The sequence below is a fragment of the Triticum urartu genome, chromosome 5 (assembly GCF_003073215.2).
Source record: "Triticum urartu cultivar G1812 chromosome 5, Tu2.1, whole genome shotgun sequence".
Classification (NCBI taxonomy): domain Eukaryota; kingdom Viridiplantae; phylum Streptophyta; class Magnoliopsida; order Poales; family Poaceae; genus Triticum; species Triticum urartu.
This window is the reverse complement of record NC_053026.1, coordinates 452,229,880-452,244,403: the sequence shown is the minus strand read 5'-3', so window position 1 is coordinate 452,244,403 and position 14,524 is coordinate 452,229,880. Positions and strand designations below refer to the sequence as shown.

Below are 14,524 nucleotides of genomic sequence, written 5' to 3'. Positions count from 1 at the left end.
ACATCTTGTTTCCTATTCCTACTCATAGGATTTGAGATACATGTCATCTCATTTTCTACAAAATTCCTATTCCTATGATAATCCTATCCTATGAACCAAAAGAGGCCTAAGTGATTAATAACAAACAAAGGTACAGAACATAGGCAACCTAGAGAATCTCTAACGGGTGATAAGAAATCTGACATCAACGCGGACATGCTAGAATAGTAGATCATCACCATGTGATACATGTGGTAAACAATTCAAAAAGAACAGTAGATCATCAAAAAAATAACGCCTACAGAACTCAATGGGTTCCTCGTCGTCGAGGTTGATCATCCCTGGTGCTCTGTCAGAGGGACCTGACTTGTGGTCATTGACGGTAGACGACCTCACGTCCTCCTCCTTCTCGGGTACGTAGCACGTTTCCTTCCCGAACCCGTCGAACATCGCGTCGACATCATTGGAGATTTTGCGATACATCTCGTCTTCCTACTGATTCCGCTTCACTTTTTTTCTTCTCAACAAACAAACGAAGCTCCGCCTCGACAAGGTGTGGATTGGCCTTGGCAATTACCATGTAAACCCTTATCCCCCCCCCCCTCACACCGCAGTGTGCTTTTGCCTCCTCGCTGGAGACAATGTGCATCTTGGGGGTTTGCGCCTCCTCCTCCCTATCCACCCACATATGAGCCGGATACGAGGGGAGGAGGACAACCCTGATTTTGGGTTGCATTTGAGGGGTCCAGTTGGGTGGCTAGATTTGGTCCAGGTGGTGTGTAGGTTGTCCACCCAGACATTTAGGGGGCAGAGGGGGGAGGGGGAGGTGAGGGGTCCGATTGCAAACGCTCTAAACACTTTTACGCCATCAATTTTCCAATCCAGCTTTCCTTCTGCATAAATCTGGAAAGAAGCCTGATTGTTAATTATGTAGCAAGATTACAAGCGAGTGTTTGTGACAAACAAAACTGGTCTACTGATTATGCCCATAATTTTCGGCTATTGTCTGGATTGGTACCAATTTTGACCGGCACGAAACATGAACGCAACTGTGTGCAAAATTTGCCCACTCACCCGCATGGATGATAATGGAATGGGTTTGGATGGGTAGAGTTAAAGCAGATCCATACTCATACCCATAAGTCCGTTCATGACCGCCCATGAAATGTTGTCCATACTCATACTCGATGGATATCAGCAATTGATAAAATAGAAAAGGATATGGACCATGGGTAGCGAAGATCCATGTGCAAAACATGCACTCATGAAACCTTTGCCCAACGGGTTGGACATGGGCGGATCCAGCCCAGCCCAGCGCCCTGGGCCCCCTTTGTGTACTGTAGCAGTTGCTACAGTATTTTCCCTACAGCCCACAAAGAAAATGGGCCTCACGCTCCAGGCCTGCCCCCCCCCCCCCCCCCCCCCCTGGGGCCTAGATCCACCACTGGGGCTGGATATACTTGGATACCTAGGCCCATGGATAACAGTGTTATCCCACTCACCCGACCAAATGATTGGTTACTTTTTTATAAGTGTAGACACTAAGGCTAGTCATAGTGAGGAGTAACTTATACTAGTGTCATTATATGACATTAATCTAAGTTACTACCTTCATAGTACAAAGTACTCCCTCCGTCCGGTTTTATTGGGCCCGTGAGCAAAGGAGAGGCGTCCCTTCCTGTTAGGCCCTTCGGTCCGACTACCAAGGAAAATTAATTGGAAAGACTGCATGCATGCGCGTTTAACGCATGGGGCAGCATTATTAATGTGATAATTAATTCGCTGACACTGCATGCATGGAGATTTCGATTGGCATCGGCTACTCTCGCGGGAAATAAATTCGCATGCATAGGCTCCAGAGGGAAAGTCGTGCATGCTATTGGTGGAGAGCATGCAGGATTGTGGCGGTATAAATTATCTGCAGTAAATGACATGCCATACGAAGCATTAGGTAACTACTCGAGGGACAATGCCTCAATTAACATGCGCGAATAGGAAACTGCCTTGGTCTTGCCGATTTTGTCTCCGGGCCTAATAAACTCGGACGGAGAGAGTAACATACTAGTGGTGTCATAGATGATTTTATTATTAGTTTGTAGACTCATATTGTCTTAGGAACTGCTATGTTACAGTAACATATTATGTTATTACTTTTTATTAACTACTCGCCGCGTAAGGAAAATTTTCTTGAAGTGCGCTATGTTACTAGCTAAGTTACTCCCACTATGACTAGCCTAATATACGCGCATGAGCAATCATCCCTATGAGCATTTCAACCTCATAATTGAAGAGAACATTGTCAAACATAGAAAGCAGTGTTTACTGGGCACCAATTACATAGCACTAGAAATACAACCAAGTATTTTAAAAATTCTATATACTCATGCATAGAAAAAATTGGTTGCGGTAATGACACTAGTATAAACTTTCTTTCCTAGAAAGGATATTGAAATCCCGATCTACGCATCAATGTGCACAATCATTTTTTTATATTAAAGTTGATACAAAGCATCCAGCCGATTACAAGATATGAATATACCATCTATGACTAAGTCAGACTTTTCCCGCAACAAGGACGACAATGTTCCACTTACCATCTTCATGATGGGTCTTCTCAACCCGGAGACGACACCATGAACATGGAGAAAATATCAGGTGCTACCAGCTCTTATATGCTACCATGATACCAAATTCAAAAATTCAAATTTAAACTTGTCAAAAATTCTGAAAAAATCATAAATGTTCACAACATATATGGCGACAATCCCCTAAAAAAATCAGATAAAAAATCGACATACACATAGAGAAACAAAAAAGACAAATCCATGATTAATAGTCTTTTTGTTTCTCCGTGTATATTTTGAATTTTGATCTAAATATTTTAGTCGTTGTCAACATATATGTCATGAACATCCATGATATTTTCCAGATTTTTTTGACAAGTTTAAATTTGAATTTTTTAAATTGGTATCATGGTAGCATATAAGACATGGTATCATCTGATATTTTCCCATGAACATGGTGACTTGTTTCAAGCTTGTACCTACCTTTGTCTCAAGTTTTTTTTTTTTGAGTGGAACATTTGTTTCAAGCTTGTACGTACCTATTGATGCATAGCAAGCAATGCTAAATTCCGTCTCGTCATCATGCAAGTTTTCTCTCTTTTCCTTTTGACATATTTCATTAGCATGACAGCTCATGTATAAATAACTAATGAAACATACTTTAGTTTTAGTACGTCAATGTGAAGCCAAATGCATCGCGAACCTATTGCTTGTGGCTCCGTACCTGTATCTTGAGAATCCCTTGATCGGAGTTAATGGACAGCCGCCGCGAAAAACACCCGACCGACCACGCTAAACACAGATCACTTATTTCACAAGCAACCAGCAATTCTTGTCTTACCCCCGTCCACGAAGCAATTCTATCAACCAAAACCCGCGATTATTCCTTAGCATGTCGCGAGAGATATCACTCAGATGCAAGCAAGAAAAAGAAGATTGTTAAACCTTCCCTCCTTTTACTTCCCAACCCGGCTCACTCCATCCCGCTCTAGCTTGCTCGCCACCCATGATAAAGAAACCGATGCACATTAGCAGGAGCAGTATCGAACAAGCACATCCCGATCCATCTGAGCTCCTGATTCGAAGCTACCGCCCGAGGCCATGGGGCTCTGCGCGTCGATGCTGCAGCGGAGGACGGAGGGGCGGTACCCCGAGCCGAGGCGCGGCACGGCGAGGGCGCTGTTCGTCGTCAGAGGCGACCGCCGGCCGTCGAACCCAGAGGCGCTGGTGGTCCGGGTGCAGGACTCCGGTCGGACACAGCTCCGGAGACATGGCACTGGCAGGGCGGAGAGTGGAGGACGCGGGGGGTGCTGGCAGCAAGGCACGGACGCGCTGGACAGGATGATCACTCGCGCTCGGATGCCCCGGCTGCCTTGCGCGGGCAGCGGGACCGTCGGGGTCGAGCCGGACGCGGCGTTGCGCACGCGTCAGACGGCGTCGGCGGAGCGAGGTGCCCCACCAGGGCTCGGGGTCGAGCCGGACGCGCCGTTGTATACGCGCAAGACGACGGCGGCGGCAGACCGAGGGGGCCTGCCAGGGCCGCGCTGGACGCCACCAACGGCCCCAGCGACGGCGACGCCGGCCATGACACCCATGGGTGGGGCGCCAGCGGCACCGAGTACGCCGGCCTCGGCAGCCATGACGCCGGGCCGGCCGGTGTGGCAGAGGAGGATACTGATGGGGATGCGGTGCGAGCTGCCGCGGTTCAGCGGGCTCGTGCTGTACGACGAGCACGGCCGGCCCATCCAGGTCGGCACCCCGGGCAGAAGGAACCACCGCCAGGTACGCAGCAGGCAGCCAGGCAGACTAAGCTTAGCTCGACAGGTAGTTAGTTTCTTCCTGAGCAATACAGGAGTTCAGATTAATGTACGCTTTTGACCTGTTTTTCTCCAGGGGAAGAAGAAGACTGCCAGGACATCTTCCACCACAACTCTCAGGGACCTCTTATAGGCTAGAGCTAGCTGCGATTCATTGACAGAGAATGCTTCTCTGTCGAATGCTCTGTTGTAAAGCGGCAAATACTTCTCATGCGAGTATATCAATGTTCTAGTGTCGAGAAATTGTTTGGAGGCCTTCACTGTAACATTGCAACTTACTACATTGTTGGAAAAATTGATGATAGGGCGCGGACGCTGATGGGCCATCTAACCATGTCCCCTAATTGTCTGTATTTCTTTTCTAATTCCGCAACACTCAAAATAATAATAGAAAATAGCACAATTCATCCACTTTTCTTTCAATATCCCTAGTATAACAATAGTTCAGGATGTTCACAAGAATTCACTGGTTTTGAATTCAGCGGTACTCGAGTCACATAGTTTCTCTTGAACTTCACCTAACAATGTATGAGCGTAAATAGCTCGCCCTTGGTCTTGTAGTACAGGGTGACAAGCGTCCAGGCTATACAACCTGATGGTTATCAAGTTGCAAAACTGAGTGAATCAATAAACTGACCAACTTCCTGCCAAAAAAAAAGATCAACATTATGTAGAATAACAAGCAAAACTTACGGGTTGACGAGCCCGATGGTCACATTGTCTCCTCTTGTGCAATCACACCACAAAACTTCATGACATCGTTGGAGATGATGTACAACCTGATACGTTAGTGACTTTGCATTGCGTTTATAGATGATGTGCATGTCGTTGGGTGCGGAGTTTTTTTGCTCATGAAATGAAGCCTGCACGTTTTGCCAAAATGTCGAGCCCATATTCATGCCTATAAAGTCCGCAGATACGACAAACCACGCATCACACAACAACTCATCATCAATAACCGAGTACACCGCCATCGTGCTTACTCCAGAAAACAACAAGTTCAACAAAAAAGCTCAATAACATTTGACTAAAGACCTGTCGGGCGTGGTGTCTGCCGTAGACGGCGTCGAGAGGGGGCGGATGATACCTGGCTGCAGAGGGATCCTGGGTGGACCGCATGTAGGCGCGTGGGTGGGGGCTGTAAACGTCTGAGGATGCCTGGGCGGCGGCCGGAGAGGTACAACGGCGGATGGTGCAGATGAAAGCAAGGGGGAGCAAGGGTGGAGTGGAAGAAAAGTGGACTGGGAGGGAGATTTGAGTAGGCTGGGGTTGTCAGAGTCATATGTGGCGGTGGTCCGGACTCTCGCAAAGCCCCCGCCCCAATTTGTTTTTGGTTTGCCGGAAAACAGACAGCTGGACGCATCGTCGGACAGATATGGGTCTATGCTGGATGCCAAAATGTGTCCGGACAGCTCGGTCCAAAGGTTGTGGGAGGTTTGAGGGTGCATTAGAAATGCTTTTACAGGCATGGCCGAGGTGGTGGTAGAACATTAGAGATGATGACTCTTGCAAATTGGGGCAACGAGACGCGCGCAGTAGTGTAGTCAACCGTGGTTGATGATGGCCATCGGTTAGGCTTGGATTGGGGGAAGGATTGAAGGTGGGAAGAAGATGGACATAATAGATGGAGGAGAAAGCAGGAGGGGAACTTTTGGTCTGTGGGGACATATGCACCTTATATGGGAAATTTTTTAGTAATTCAACAAAAAGTCAAAAATTCCTGAAAATATTTTTGAAATAAACTTGACCTTCTATTGTACTCGTGAAATAAAATCCACAAAAAAATATATCCTTTTGACTTTTTTTCAAAAAAGACAAATTTTTGGCTAAAATAATGTGAATAGTGACCTATAATAGCAAATAAATTTTGTCTTTTTTGCTGTGAGGTCAACTTTTGTTGTTTTTTTCGTCGACATTTATATATCAGTGCAAAAGTAAGTCAAGTGTTTTGTCAAAAATATTAAAAAAAATCCCCATATAGGGTGCATATACAACCAGGAACCAAAATGTATTTCCCGGAGAAAGCAATTCTATCATGCACGGATCCATGGTCTGTGGTTACTTTGAGATTCATGCTTTGTTTTTTTGACCATTTCCAAAATTTGTTAGCGTTACATTTGCTTTTTCCTCTTGTTCCAAAGTGTATATTAATGTCTCATTGTTATATATTATCGTGTATATTAAAAACGATCCAAAATAAGAGCATTTTTTTATTAGCACATAATGAAAAGTGATGATACACAGTGAAATTAAAAAAAATGAACAAAACATTCTGAAACGAGATAAATTGTGACAACAAAAAATAAAATAGCATGAACCTCAAAGGAACCACAGACGTTGGGTCCATGCACTAGGTAATCTGTGCAGCCCCGTAGATGAACCACTCTCCAGCAAAACCGAAATCGGGCAAGTGACCCGTAGGCAGTTCCTTTTTCCTCCTCTGCGGCTAGGAATCCGAACGCGTACATGATCCCGTTGCAGTCTCGGTCTCGCCCAAGCCACGCAGCGGGTTGACTTCGAGTCCGGGGAGCAGTCGAGCACGTCTCGCTGACGCTGGGCATCCCAACCTCTATATATACAGCCGCCACCATGCGATCCTCTCCTCTCCTCTGCTCTGCTCGTCTCCTTTCCTTTTCTGCCGCGCCGCTTCTTCCATCGACCTCCTCCTCCGTTCCCGATCGATGGCCATCAAGCGCGTCTTCCCCGGCGACCACCCCGACTTCAAGGTGGACATGAGCGGCGGCGCCCCGAGGCTCACCTTCTGCAACAGGGCGCGCTACTGGAGCTCCACCGACTACCAGGAGACGCGCGCGCTCGGCGTGGGCGCCTACGGCGGCGTCGTGGAGGCGCGCCACCTCACCAACGGCTGGACCGTCGCCGTCAAGAAACCGCTCCCCTGCGTGCACGAGGGCGCCGGCATCGCGTGCGGCTGCGCCGACGCCCGTACGCTGCGCGAGGCGGCGTTCCTCGCCGCGTGCCACCGCCACCGCGCCATCGTCGAGCTCCGGGCGCTCTCGCTCGACCCCTTCACCCGGAAGCTCTCCGTCGTGATGGAGTGCGTCGGGCCCAACCTGCACGACGTCCTCCACGAGCACCGCCGCGGCCGGCCGTTCCCCGAGGCCGACGTGCGCTGCATCATGGAGCAGCTCCTCGGCGCCGCCAAGCACATGCACGGGCTGCGCATCATCCACCGCGACATCAAGCCGGGGAACATCCTCGTCGGCGCAGACGGCATCAGCAGCGTCAAGATCTGCGACCTAGGGCTCGCGGTGTCCATGTCCGAGCCCGCGCCGTACGGCCAGCACGGCACACGCCGATACATGGCGCCGGAGATGCTCCTCGGCAAGACCGACTACGACGCCACGGTTGATATGTGGTCCCTCGGCTGCGTCATGGCCGAGCTCCTCTCCGGGAAGCCGCTCTTCGACGGGGACGACGACGCCCAACAGCTCCTCGCCATCTTCCGCGTTCTCGGCGTGCCATTGTTCACCACCTGGCCAGACTACGAGTCATTGCCGCTCGCCGGGAAGCTGGTGACGCCGCCGCATGTCATTTCCCGCAACAAGCTCCGTGAGCACTTCCCAGAGGACCTCCTCTCCAAAGAAGGCTTCGAAGTCCTCAAGGGGCTCCTCTCGTGCAACGTCGACAAGAGGTTGTCGGCCACCACCGCGCTCAGGCGACCATGGTTTGCCAACGTCACCAATGATTTGTATTGCGTTGATCACAAATGTGCATGAGATTGTATGTTGGTCAAGTGAAGAGCACTTGGTGTATAGCTTGTTGCAAGAACATAAAACTACAACTGTAGGCGTCCTAAACACTACTAAGTGTTGGCTGGTTTCCTCATGGATCAGTCCTCTCCATTGGATGTTGAATGAACGATGGATTGGTGGCTGCATGTTACAGCGTGACTGGCCATGGGCAAGTCACCTGATCCCAGTCCTGATCGAATATACTTCTTCCGTTTTTATTTACTCTGCACATTAGAGTCGACTGAAGTCCAACCTCATAAAGTTTGACCAAGTTTATAGAAAATAATATAAACAATTATCATAACAAATCTATATGATGTGAAAATGCATTCAATAATAAATCTAATAGTATTGATTTGTTATTGTATATGTTAATAACTTTGTCTATACACTTTGTCAAAATTTACCAAGTTTGACTTTGACCAAAGCTAATATGTGGACTAAATCAAAATAGAGGGAATGCCTTTTGGCTGAAAACTAACGCATCCGCACTTGACCACGAGTGAGAGGAGGTGCCTTATCGGGGCGCTGCGTGCTGTGGAGGACCCCATGCATGTGTTGCATGTCCCGACAGGCCCAAGGAGGGCCACACGGACAAAGTACATGCTTTGGAAGATTACCTTCGGGGCACGCACGCCTAGTGAGGGGGGGGGTGTTGGAGATATGCCCTAGAGGCAATCATGTATGATGTTATTTTCTATGTGTTTATGAATAAAGATAGTCCTTGGACATTATCAATGATCTGTATCAGAAAGTACGTGACTTGTTTGTAGGACTATGCATTATATGATGAACGTCCTAAAAGGTCCCTAGTCGAAAGGGCTGTGTGGACGCGCAGCCGACTAGACTAGCATATAACACGGTCGATGGCTTGGTCTCACTAGTCATGGAGCATTGGATGCTAACCGGATAATATGGACTCGGGATGATCTGGTCGGATTCGACGTATTCGGATCCGAGTTGAGATCGGTCCGAGTCGGACAGACCCAACTATGAGACGCATCGATATGTCATCTGTGAGTTTCTAGTACAACATACGTTCTATGTCCTAAAACCTGAGCTGGCGCATGTACTCGGGATGGTGACAGACTTGATTTGGGCCAACCAAACGCTACTCCGTGACTGGGTAGTTACAAAGGTAGGTTTCGGGCTTGTCCAGACCCATGCCGCGAGACATGGTCGAGCAAGATGAGATTTGTCCCTCCGATCAGGAGAGATATACTCTAGGCCCCTCGTGTGATCCGATCAGGATAAGCATGGCCATGCGACAAGGATTATGAGATAATCTGGTTTATGGTCGGCATCACTGGAACGAGAAAGAGGTCAGGCTAGCACAAGGATGACAGACTTGCCTTGAGCCCGACAACATGTATAGTGTGGCAAAGGGAGCAGAAGCATGATGTACGGTTCGCCTAACCAGCTTCATAGTCTGCTTGGTGTTCGGCATGCCTTGCTAGGGGCCGCTACCAACCGTGCAGTTCGGAGGTGATCCGAACTGCGACCAAGCCGGCTTGAACCTAAGGGGTCGCGCGCTTAAGGGAAAGAACCTACGAGGTCGGATCCGAGGACACTGGTCGGATGTGATCCGAGCTGTATTTGGATTGTGGCCGAGTAGACTTATGGGCTTTAGGGTTCATGCGAGGCCCAAGTGTTGAGCCCGCGACAGATGCCTATATAAAGTGAAGGTGCCGCACACTCATGCGATTGATCGCTTTGGCGTTATCACTAGGATTTGCATGTGTTGTGAATAGACACCTCCACTTGCCGCCGGTTGTGTGATCGGACCTAGCAGTTCGCCGCATGACGTTCCTCTTACACGCGCGGATACCGTTAGAGACAGTGCACCTGCGTCGCTCTAGCAAACTTGTATGTGGGATCCGGCGACCGACTGTTCGAGAGAGATCGGACGAGGAGGAGACGATCCACGCGGACGCGCTGCACCAACTCTTCTTTCGCTGCACGACACTGCACGTCTCATGGTTCGCCAGCGACGTCGATGCTTCAGCCTGATCTCTAACTACTGCAAAGACTATTTTTGGGCTTCTGTTTAACACAATTGATTTTGAAATAGTTTGGAACTATTTGTTTGCAGCCCAAAAATATATATACTTTGATTCCATACCAAAGATTTGGATTGCATTTTTTTTGAGCATCAGTACAGACACAAGCGCTCATATACACGCGCATACACTCACCCCCATGAACGCACACACGCACACCCTACCCCTATGAGCACCTCCGAGAGACTGAGCCGGCATATCATTTTGAGATTTACGAAGTCACCGTAGGCGCCTCGTCGTCGACGGGAATGTCTCCTCCCACTGAAAGCGCATCGCCGGAAATCCTGAAATAAATCCAGGAATAATGCGAGCACCAGGATTTGAACCCTGGTGGGTTGGGGATACCACTGTCCACCTAACCAACTCAACCACAGGTTGATTCGCAAGATTTGGATTGCATTGATCGCTAGTGTGCATGAGATTGTATATTGGTCGAATATATCTTTGGGCTGCAAACTGACGCGTCCGCAGTTGACCATGAGCGAGAGAAGGCACCTTTTAGGGGAGCTTCTATTTGGTGCGTTCGGCGCCGTGGAAGCGAACGGGCGCCTACAGGCAACACTAGTGGCCAGCCCACGGACGAAAGAGAGCAGTAAACGTCTCGCGACAAAAAATGCAAAAATACATAAGAAGCACTGATGACCCACAAATATACGGGATCAATCATAGTTTTTTCGATAAGTAAGAGTGTCGAACCCAACGAGGAGCAGAAGAAAATGACAAACGGTTTTCAACAAGGTATTTTCTGCAAGCACTGAAATTATTGGTAACAAATAATTTGGTAGTAAGATAATTCATAACGGGTAAGAAGTAACAAGTGTAGCAGAGGTGCAGCAAGGTGGCCCAATCCCATTTATAGCAAAGGACAAGTCTGGACCAACTTTTATATAAAGCAAAGCCCTCTTGAGGACACATGTGAATTATCATCAAGTTATTTTCATCATGCTCATATGGTTCACGTTCGTTACTTTGATAATTTGATACGTGGGTGGACCGGTGCTTGGGTGCTATTCTTACTTGGACAAGCCTCCCACTTATGATTAACCCCTCTCACATGCATCCGCAACTATGAAAAAATTAAGATAAATCTAACCATAACATGAAACATGTGGATCCAAATGAGCCCCTTATGAAGCAACACATAAATTAGGGTTTAAGCTTCTATCACTCTAGCAACCCATCATCTACTTATTACTTTTCAATGTTTTTTGCTATCTCTTGACCACTGCGTTGGTTTTCCCCAAAGAGGAAGGGATGATGCATCAAAGTAGCGTAAGTATTTCCCTCAGTTTTTGAGAACCAATGTATCAATCCAGTAGGAGGCTACGCGCGAGTCCCTCTTACCTGCACAAAACAAATGAATCCTCGCAACCAACACAAATAGGGGTTGCCAATTCCTATAAGGCCACTTACGAGAGTGAGATCTGATAGATATGATAAAGATAATATTTTTGGTATTTTTATGATAAAGATGCAAAGTAAATAGGAAATGAAATAACTAAGTAGTAGGAGATTAATATGATAAAGATAGACCCGGCGGCCATAGGTTTCACTAGTGGCTTCTCTCGAGAGCATAAGTATTCTATGGTGGGTGAACAAATTACTGTTGAGCAATTGACAAAATTGAGCATAGTTATGAGAATATCTAGGTATGATCATGTATATAGGCATCACGTCCGAGATAAGTAGACCGACTCCTGCCTGCATCTACTACTATTACTCCACTCATCGACCGCTATCCAGCATGCATCTAGAGTATTAAGTTAAAAATAGAGTAACGCCTTAAGCAAGATGACATGATGTAGAGGGATAGACTCATGGAATATGAAGAAAACCCCATCTTGTTATCCTCGATGGCAACAATACAATACGTGCCTTGCCGCCCCTACTGTCATTGGGAAAGGACACCGCAAGATTGAACCCAAAGCTAAGCACTTCTCCCATTGCAAGAAAGATCAATCTAGTAGCCCAAACCAAACTAATAATTCGAAGAGACTTGCAAAGATAACCAATCATACATAAAAGAATTCAGAGAAGATTCAAATATTGTTCATAGATAGACTTGATCATAAACCCACAATTCATCGGTCTCAACAAACACACCGCAAAAAGAAGATTACATCGAATAGATCTCCACAAGAGAGGGAGAGAACATTGTATTGAGATCCAAAAAGAGAGAAGAAGCCATCTAGCTACTAACTATGGACCCGTAGGTCTGAGGTAAACTACTTGCACTTCATCGGAGGGGCTATGGTGTTGATGTAGATGTTGGAAATATGCCCTAGAGGCAATAATAAAATGGTTATTATTATATTTCTTTGTTCATGATAATTGTCTATTGTTCATGCTATAATTGTGTTATCCAGAAATCGTAATACATGTGTGAGTACATAGACCACAACACGTCCCTAGTGAGCCTCTAGTTGACTAGCTCGTTGATCAAAAGATAGTCATGGTTTCCTGATTATGGACATTGTATGTCATTGATAACGGGATCACATCATTAGGAGAATGATGTGATGGACAAGACCCAATCCTAAGCATAGCTCAAAGATCGTGTAGTTCGTTTGCTATAGCTTTTCCGAATGTCAAGTATCATTTCCTTAGACCATGAGATTATGCAACTTCCGGATACCGTAGGAGTGCTTTGGGTGTGCCAAACATCAGAACGTAACTGGGTGACTATAAAGGTACACTAAAGGTATCTCCGAAAGTGTCTGTTGGGTTGGCACGAATCGAGACTGGGATTTGTCACTCCGTATGACGGAGAGGTATCTCTGGGCCCACTCGGTAATGCATCATCATAATGAGCTCAATGTGACCAAGTGGTTTATCACGGGATCATGCATTACGGTACGAGTAAAGTGACTTGCCGGTAACGAGATTGAACGAGGTATTGGGATACCGACGATCGAGTCTCGAGCAAGTAATGTACCGATTGACAAAGGGAATTGTATACGGATTGATTGAATCCTCGACATCGTGGTTCATCCGATGAGATCATCGAGGATCATGTGGGAGCCAACATGGGTATCCATATCCCGCTGTTGGTTATTGACCGGAGAGTCATCTCGGTCATGTCTGCGTGTCTCCCGAACCCGTAGGGTCTACACACTTAAGGTTCGGTGACGCTAGGGTTGTTGAGATATTAGTATACGGTAACCCGAAAGTTGTTCGGAGTCCCGGATGAGATCTCGGACGTCACGAGGAGTTTCGGAATGGTCCGGAGGTGAAGATTTATATATAGGAAGTCAAGTTTCGGCCATCGGGAAAGTTTCGGGGGTAATCAGTATTGTACTGGGACCACCGGAAGGGTCCCGGGGGTCCACCGGGTGGGGCCACCTATCCCGGAGGGCCCCATGGGCTGAAGTGGGAGGGGTACCAGCCCCTAGTGGGCTGGTGCGCCCCCCTTGGGCCTCCCCCTGCGCCTAGGGTTGGAAACCCTAGGGGTGGGGGCGCCCCACTTGGCTAGGGGGGCAAGCCACCCCTTGGTCGCCGCCCCCCTTGGAGATTGGATCTCCTAGGGCCGCCCCCCCTAGGGACCCTATATATAGTGGGGGGGGGAGGGAGGGCAGCCGCACCCTAGCCCCTGGCCTCTCCCTCTCCCTCCCGTGACACTCCTCCCTCTCCCTGTGCTTGGCAAAGCCCTGCCGAGATCACTGTTGCTTCCACCACCACGCCGTCGTGCTGCTGGATCTTCATCAACCTCTCCTTCCCCCTTGCTGGATCAAGTTGGAGGAGACGTCTTCCCAACCATACGTGTGTTGAACGCGGAGGTGCCGTCCGTTCGGCTCTAGGTCATCGGTGATTTGGATCACGACGAGTACGACTCCATCAACCCCGTTCTCTTGAACACTTCCGCGGGCGATCTACAAGGGTATGTAGATGCACTCCTTTCTCCCTCGTTGCTATATGACTCCATAGATTGATCTTGGTGATGCGTAGAAAATTTTGAAATTCTGCTACGTTCCCCAACAGTGGTATCAGAGCTAGGTCTATGTGTAGTTTTTATGCACGAGTAGAACACAAAGCTGTTGTGGGCGTCGATATTGTCAATTTGCTTGGCGTTACTAGTCTTATCTTGATTCGGCGGCATCATGGGATGAAGTGGCCCGGACCGACCTTACACGTACGCTTACGTGAGACTGGTTCCACCGATTGACATGCACTAGTTGCATAAGGTGGCTGGCGGGTGTCTGTCTCTCCCACTTTAGTCGGATCGGATTCGATGAAAAGGGTCCTTCTGAAGGGTAAATAAAAATTGGCATATCACGTTGTGGTTTTGGCGTAGGTATGAAACGTTCTTGCTAGAAACCTATAGCAGCCACGTAAAAACTTGCAACAACAATTAG

At 47.9% G+C, this 14,524-nt stretch overlaps 2 protein-coding genes across 2 annotated transcripts; both read left to right on the top strand.

The window, feature by feature from the left end:
* The first annotated feature begins 3,530 nt into the window (after positions 1 to 3,530).
* On the top strand, positions 3,531 to 4,740 carry LOC125556233 (30S ribosomal protein S3-like). Its single transcript, XM_048719007.1, has 2 exons — positions 3,531 to 4,325; positions 4,437 to 4,740. Exons 1-2 carry the CDS (start codon positions 3,645 to 3,647, stop codon positions 4,491 to 4,493), a joined length of 738 nt encoding a protein of 245 aa, XP_048574964.1. The 5' UTR covers positions 3,531 to 3,644; the 3' UTR covers positions 4,494 to 4,740.
* Positions 4,741 to 6,898: 2,158 nt separating this feature from the next.
* LOC125556232 (putative cyclin-dependent kinase F-2) lies at positions 6,899 to 8,097 on the top strand. The gene has a single exon (XM_048719006.1). It carries the CDS (start codon positions 7,042 to 7,044, stop codon positions 8,095 to 8,097), a length of 1,056 nt encoding a protein of 351 aa, XP_048574963.1. The 5' UTR covers positions 6,899 to 7,041.
* Positions 8,098 to 14,524: the final 6,427 nt, after the last annotated feature.

Bases quoted from the DNA above. Each gene is read 5' to 3' on its own strand.
- LOC125556233 (XM_048719007.1), top strand. From the start codon at position 3,645: ATGGGGCTCTGCGCGTCGATGCTGCAGCGGAGGACGGAGGGGCGGTAC. The intron at 4,326-4,436 runs GTACGCAGCAGG...GTTTTTCTCCAG, and splicing joins GCAGAAGGAACCACCGCCAG to GGGAAGAAGAAGACTGCCAG.
- LOC125556232 (XM_048719006.1), top strand. From the start codon at position 7,042: ATGGCCATCAAGCGCGTCTTCCCCGGCGACCACCCCGACTTCAAGGTG.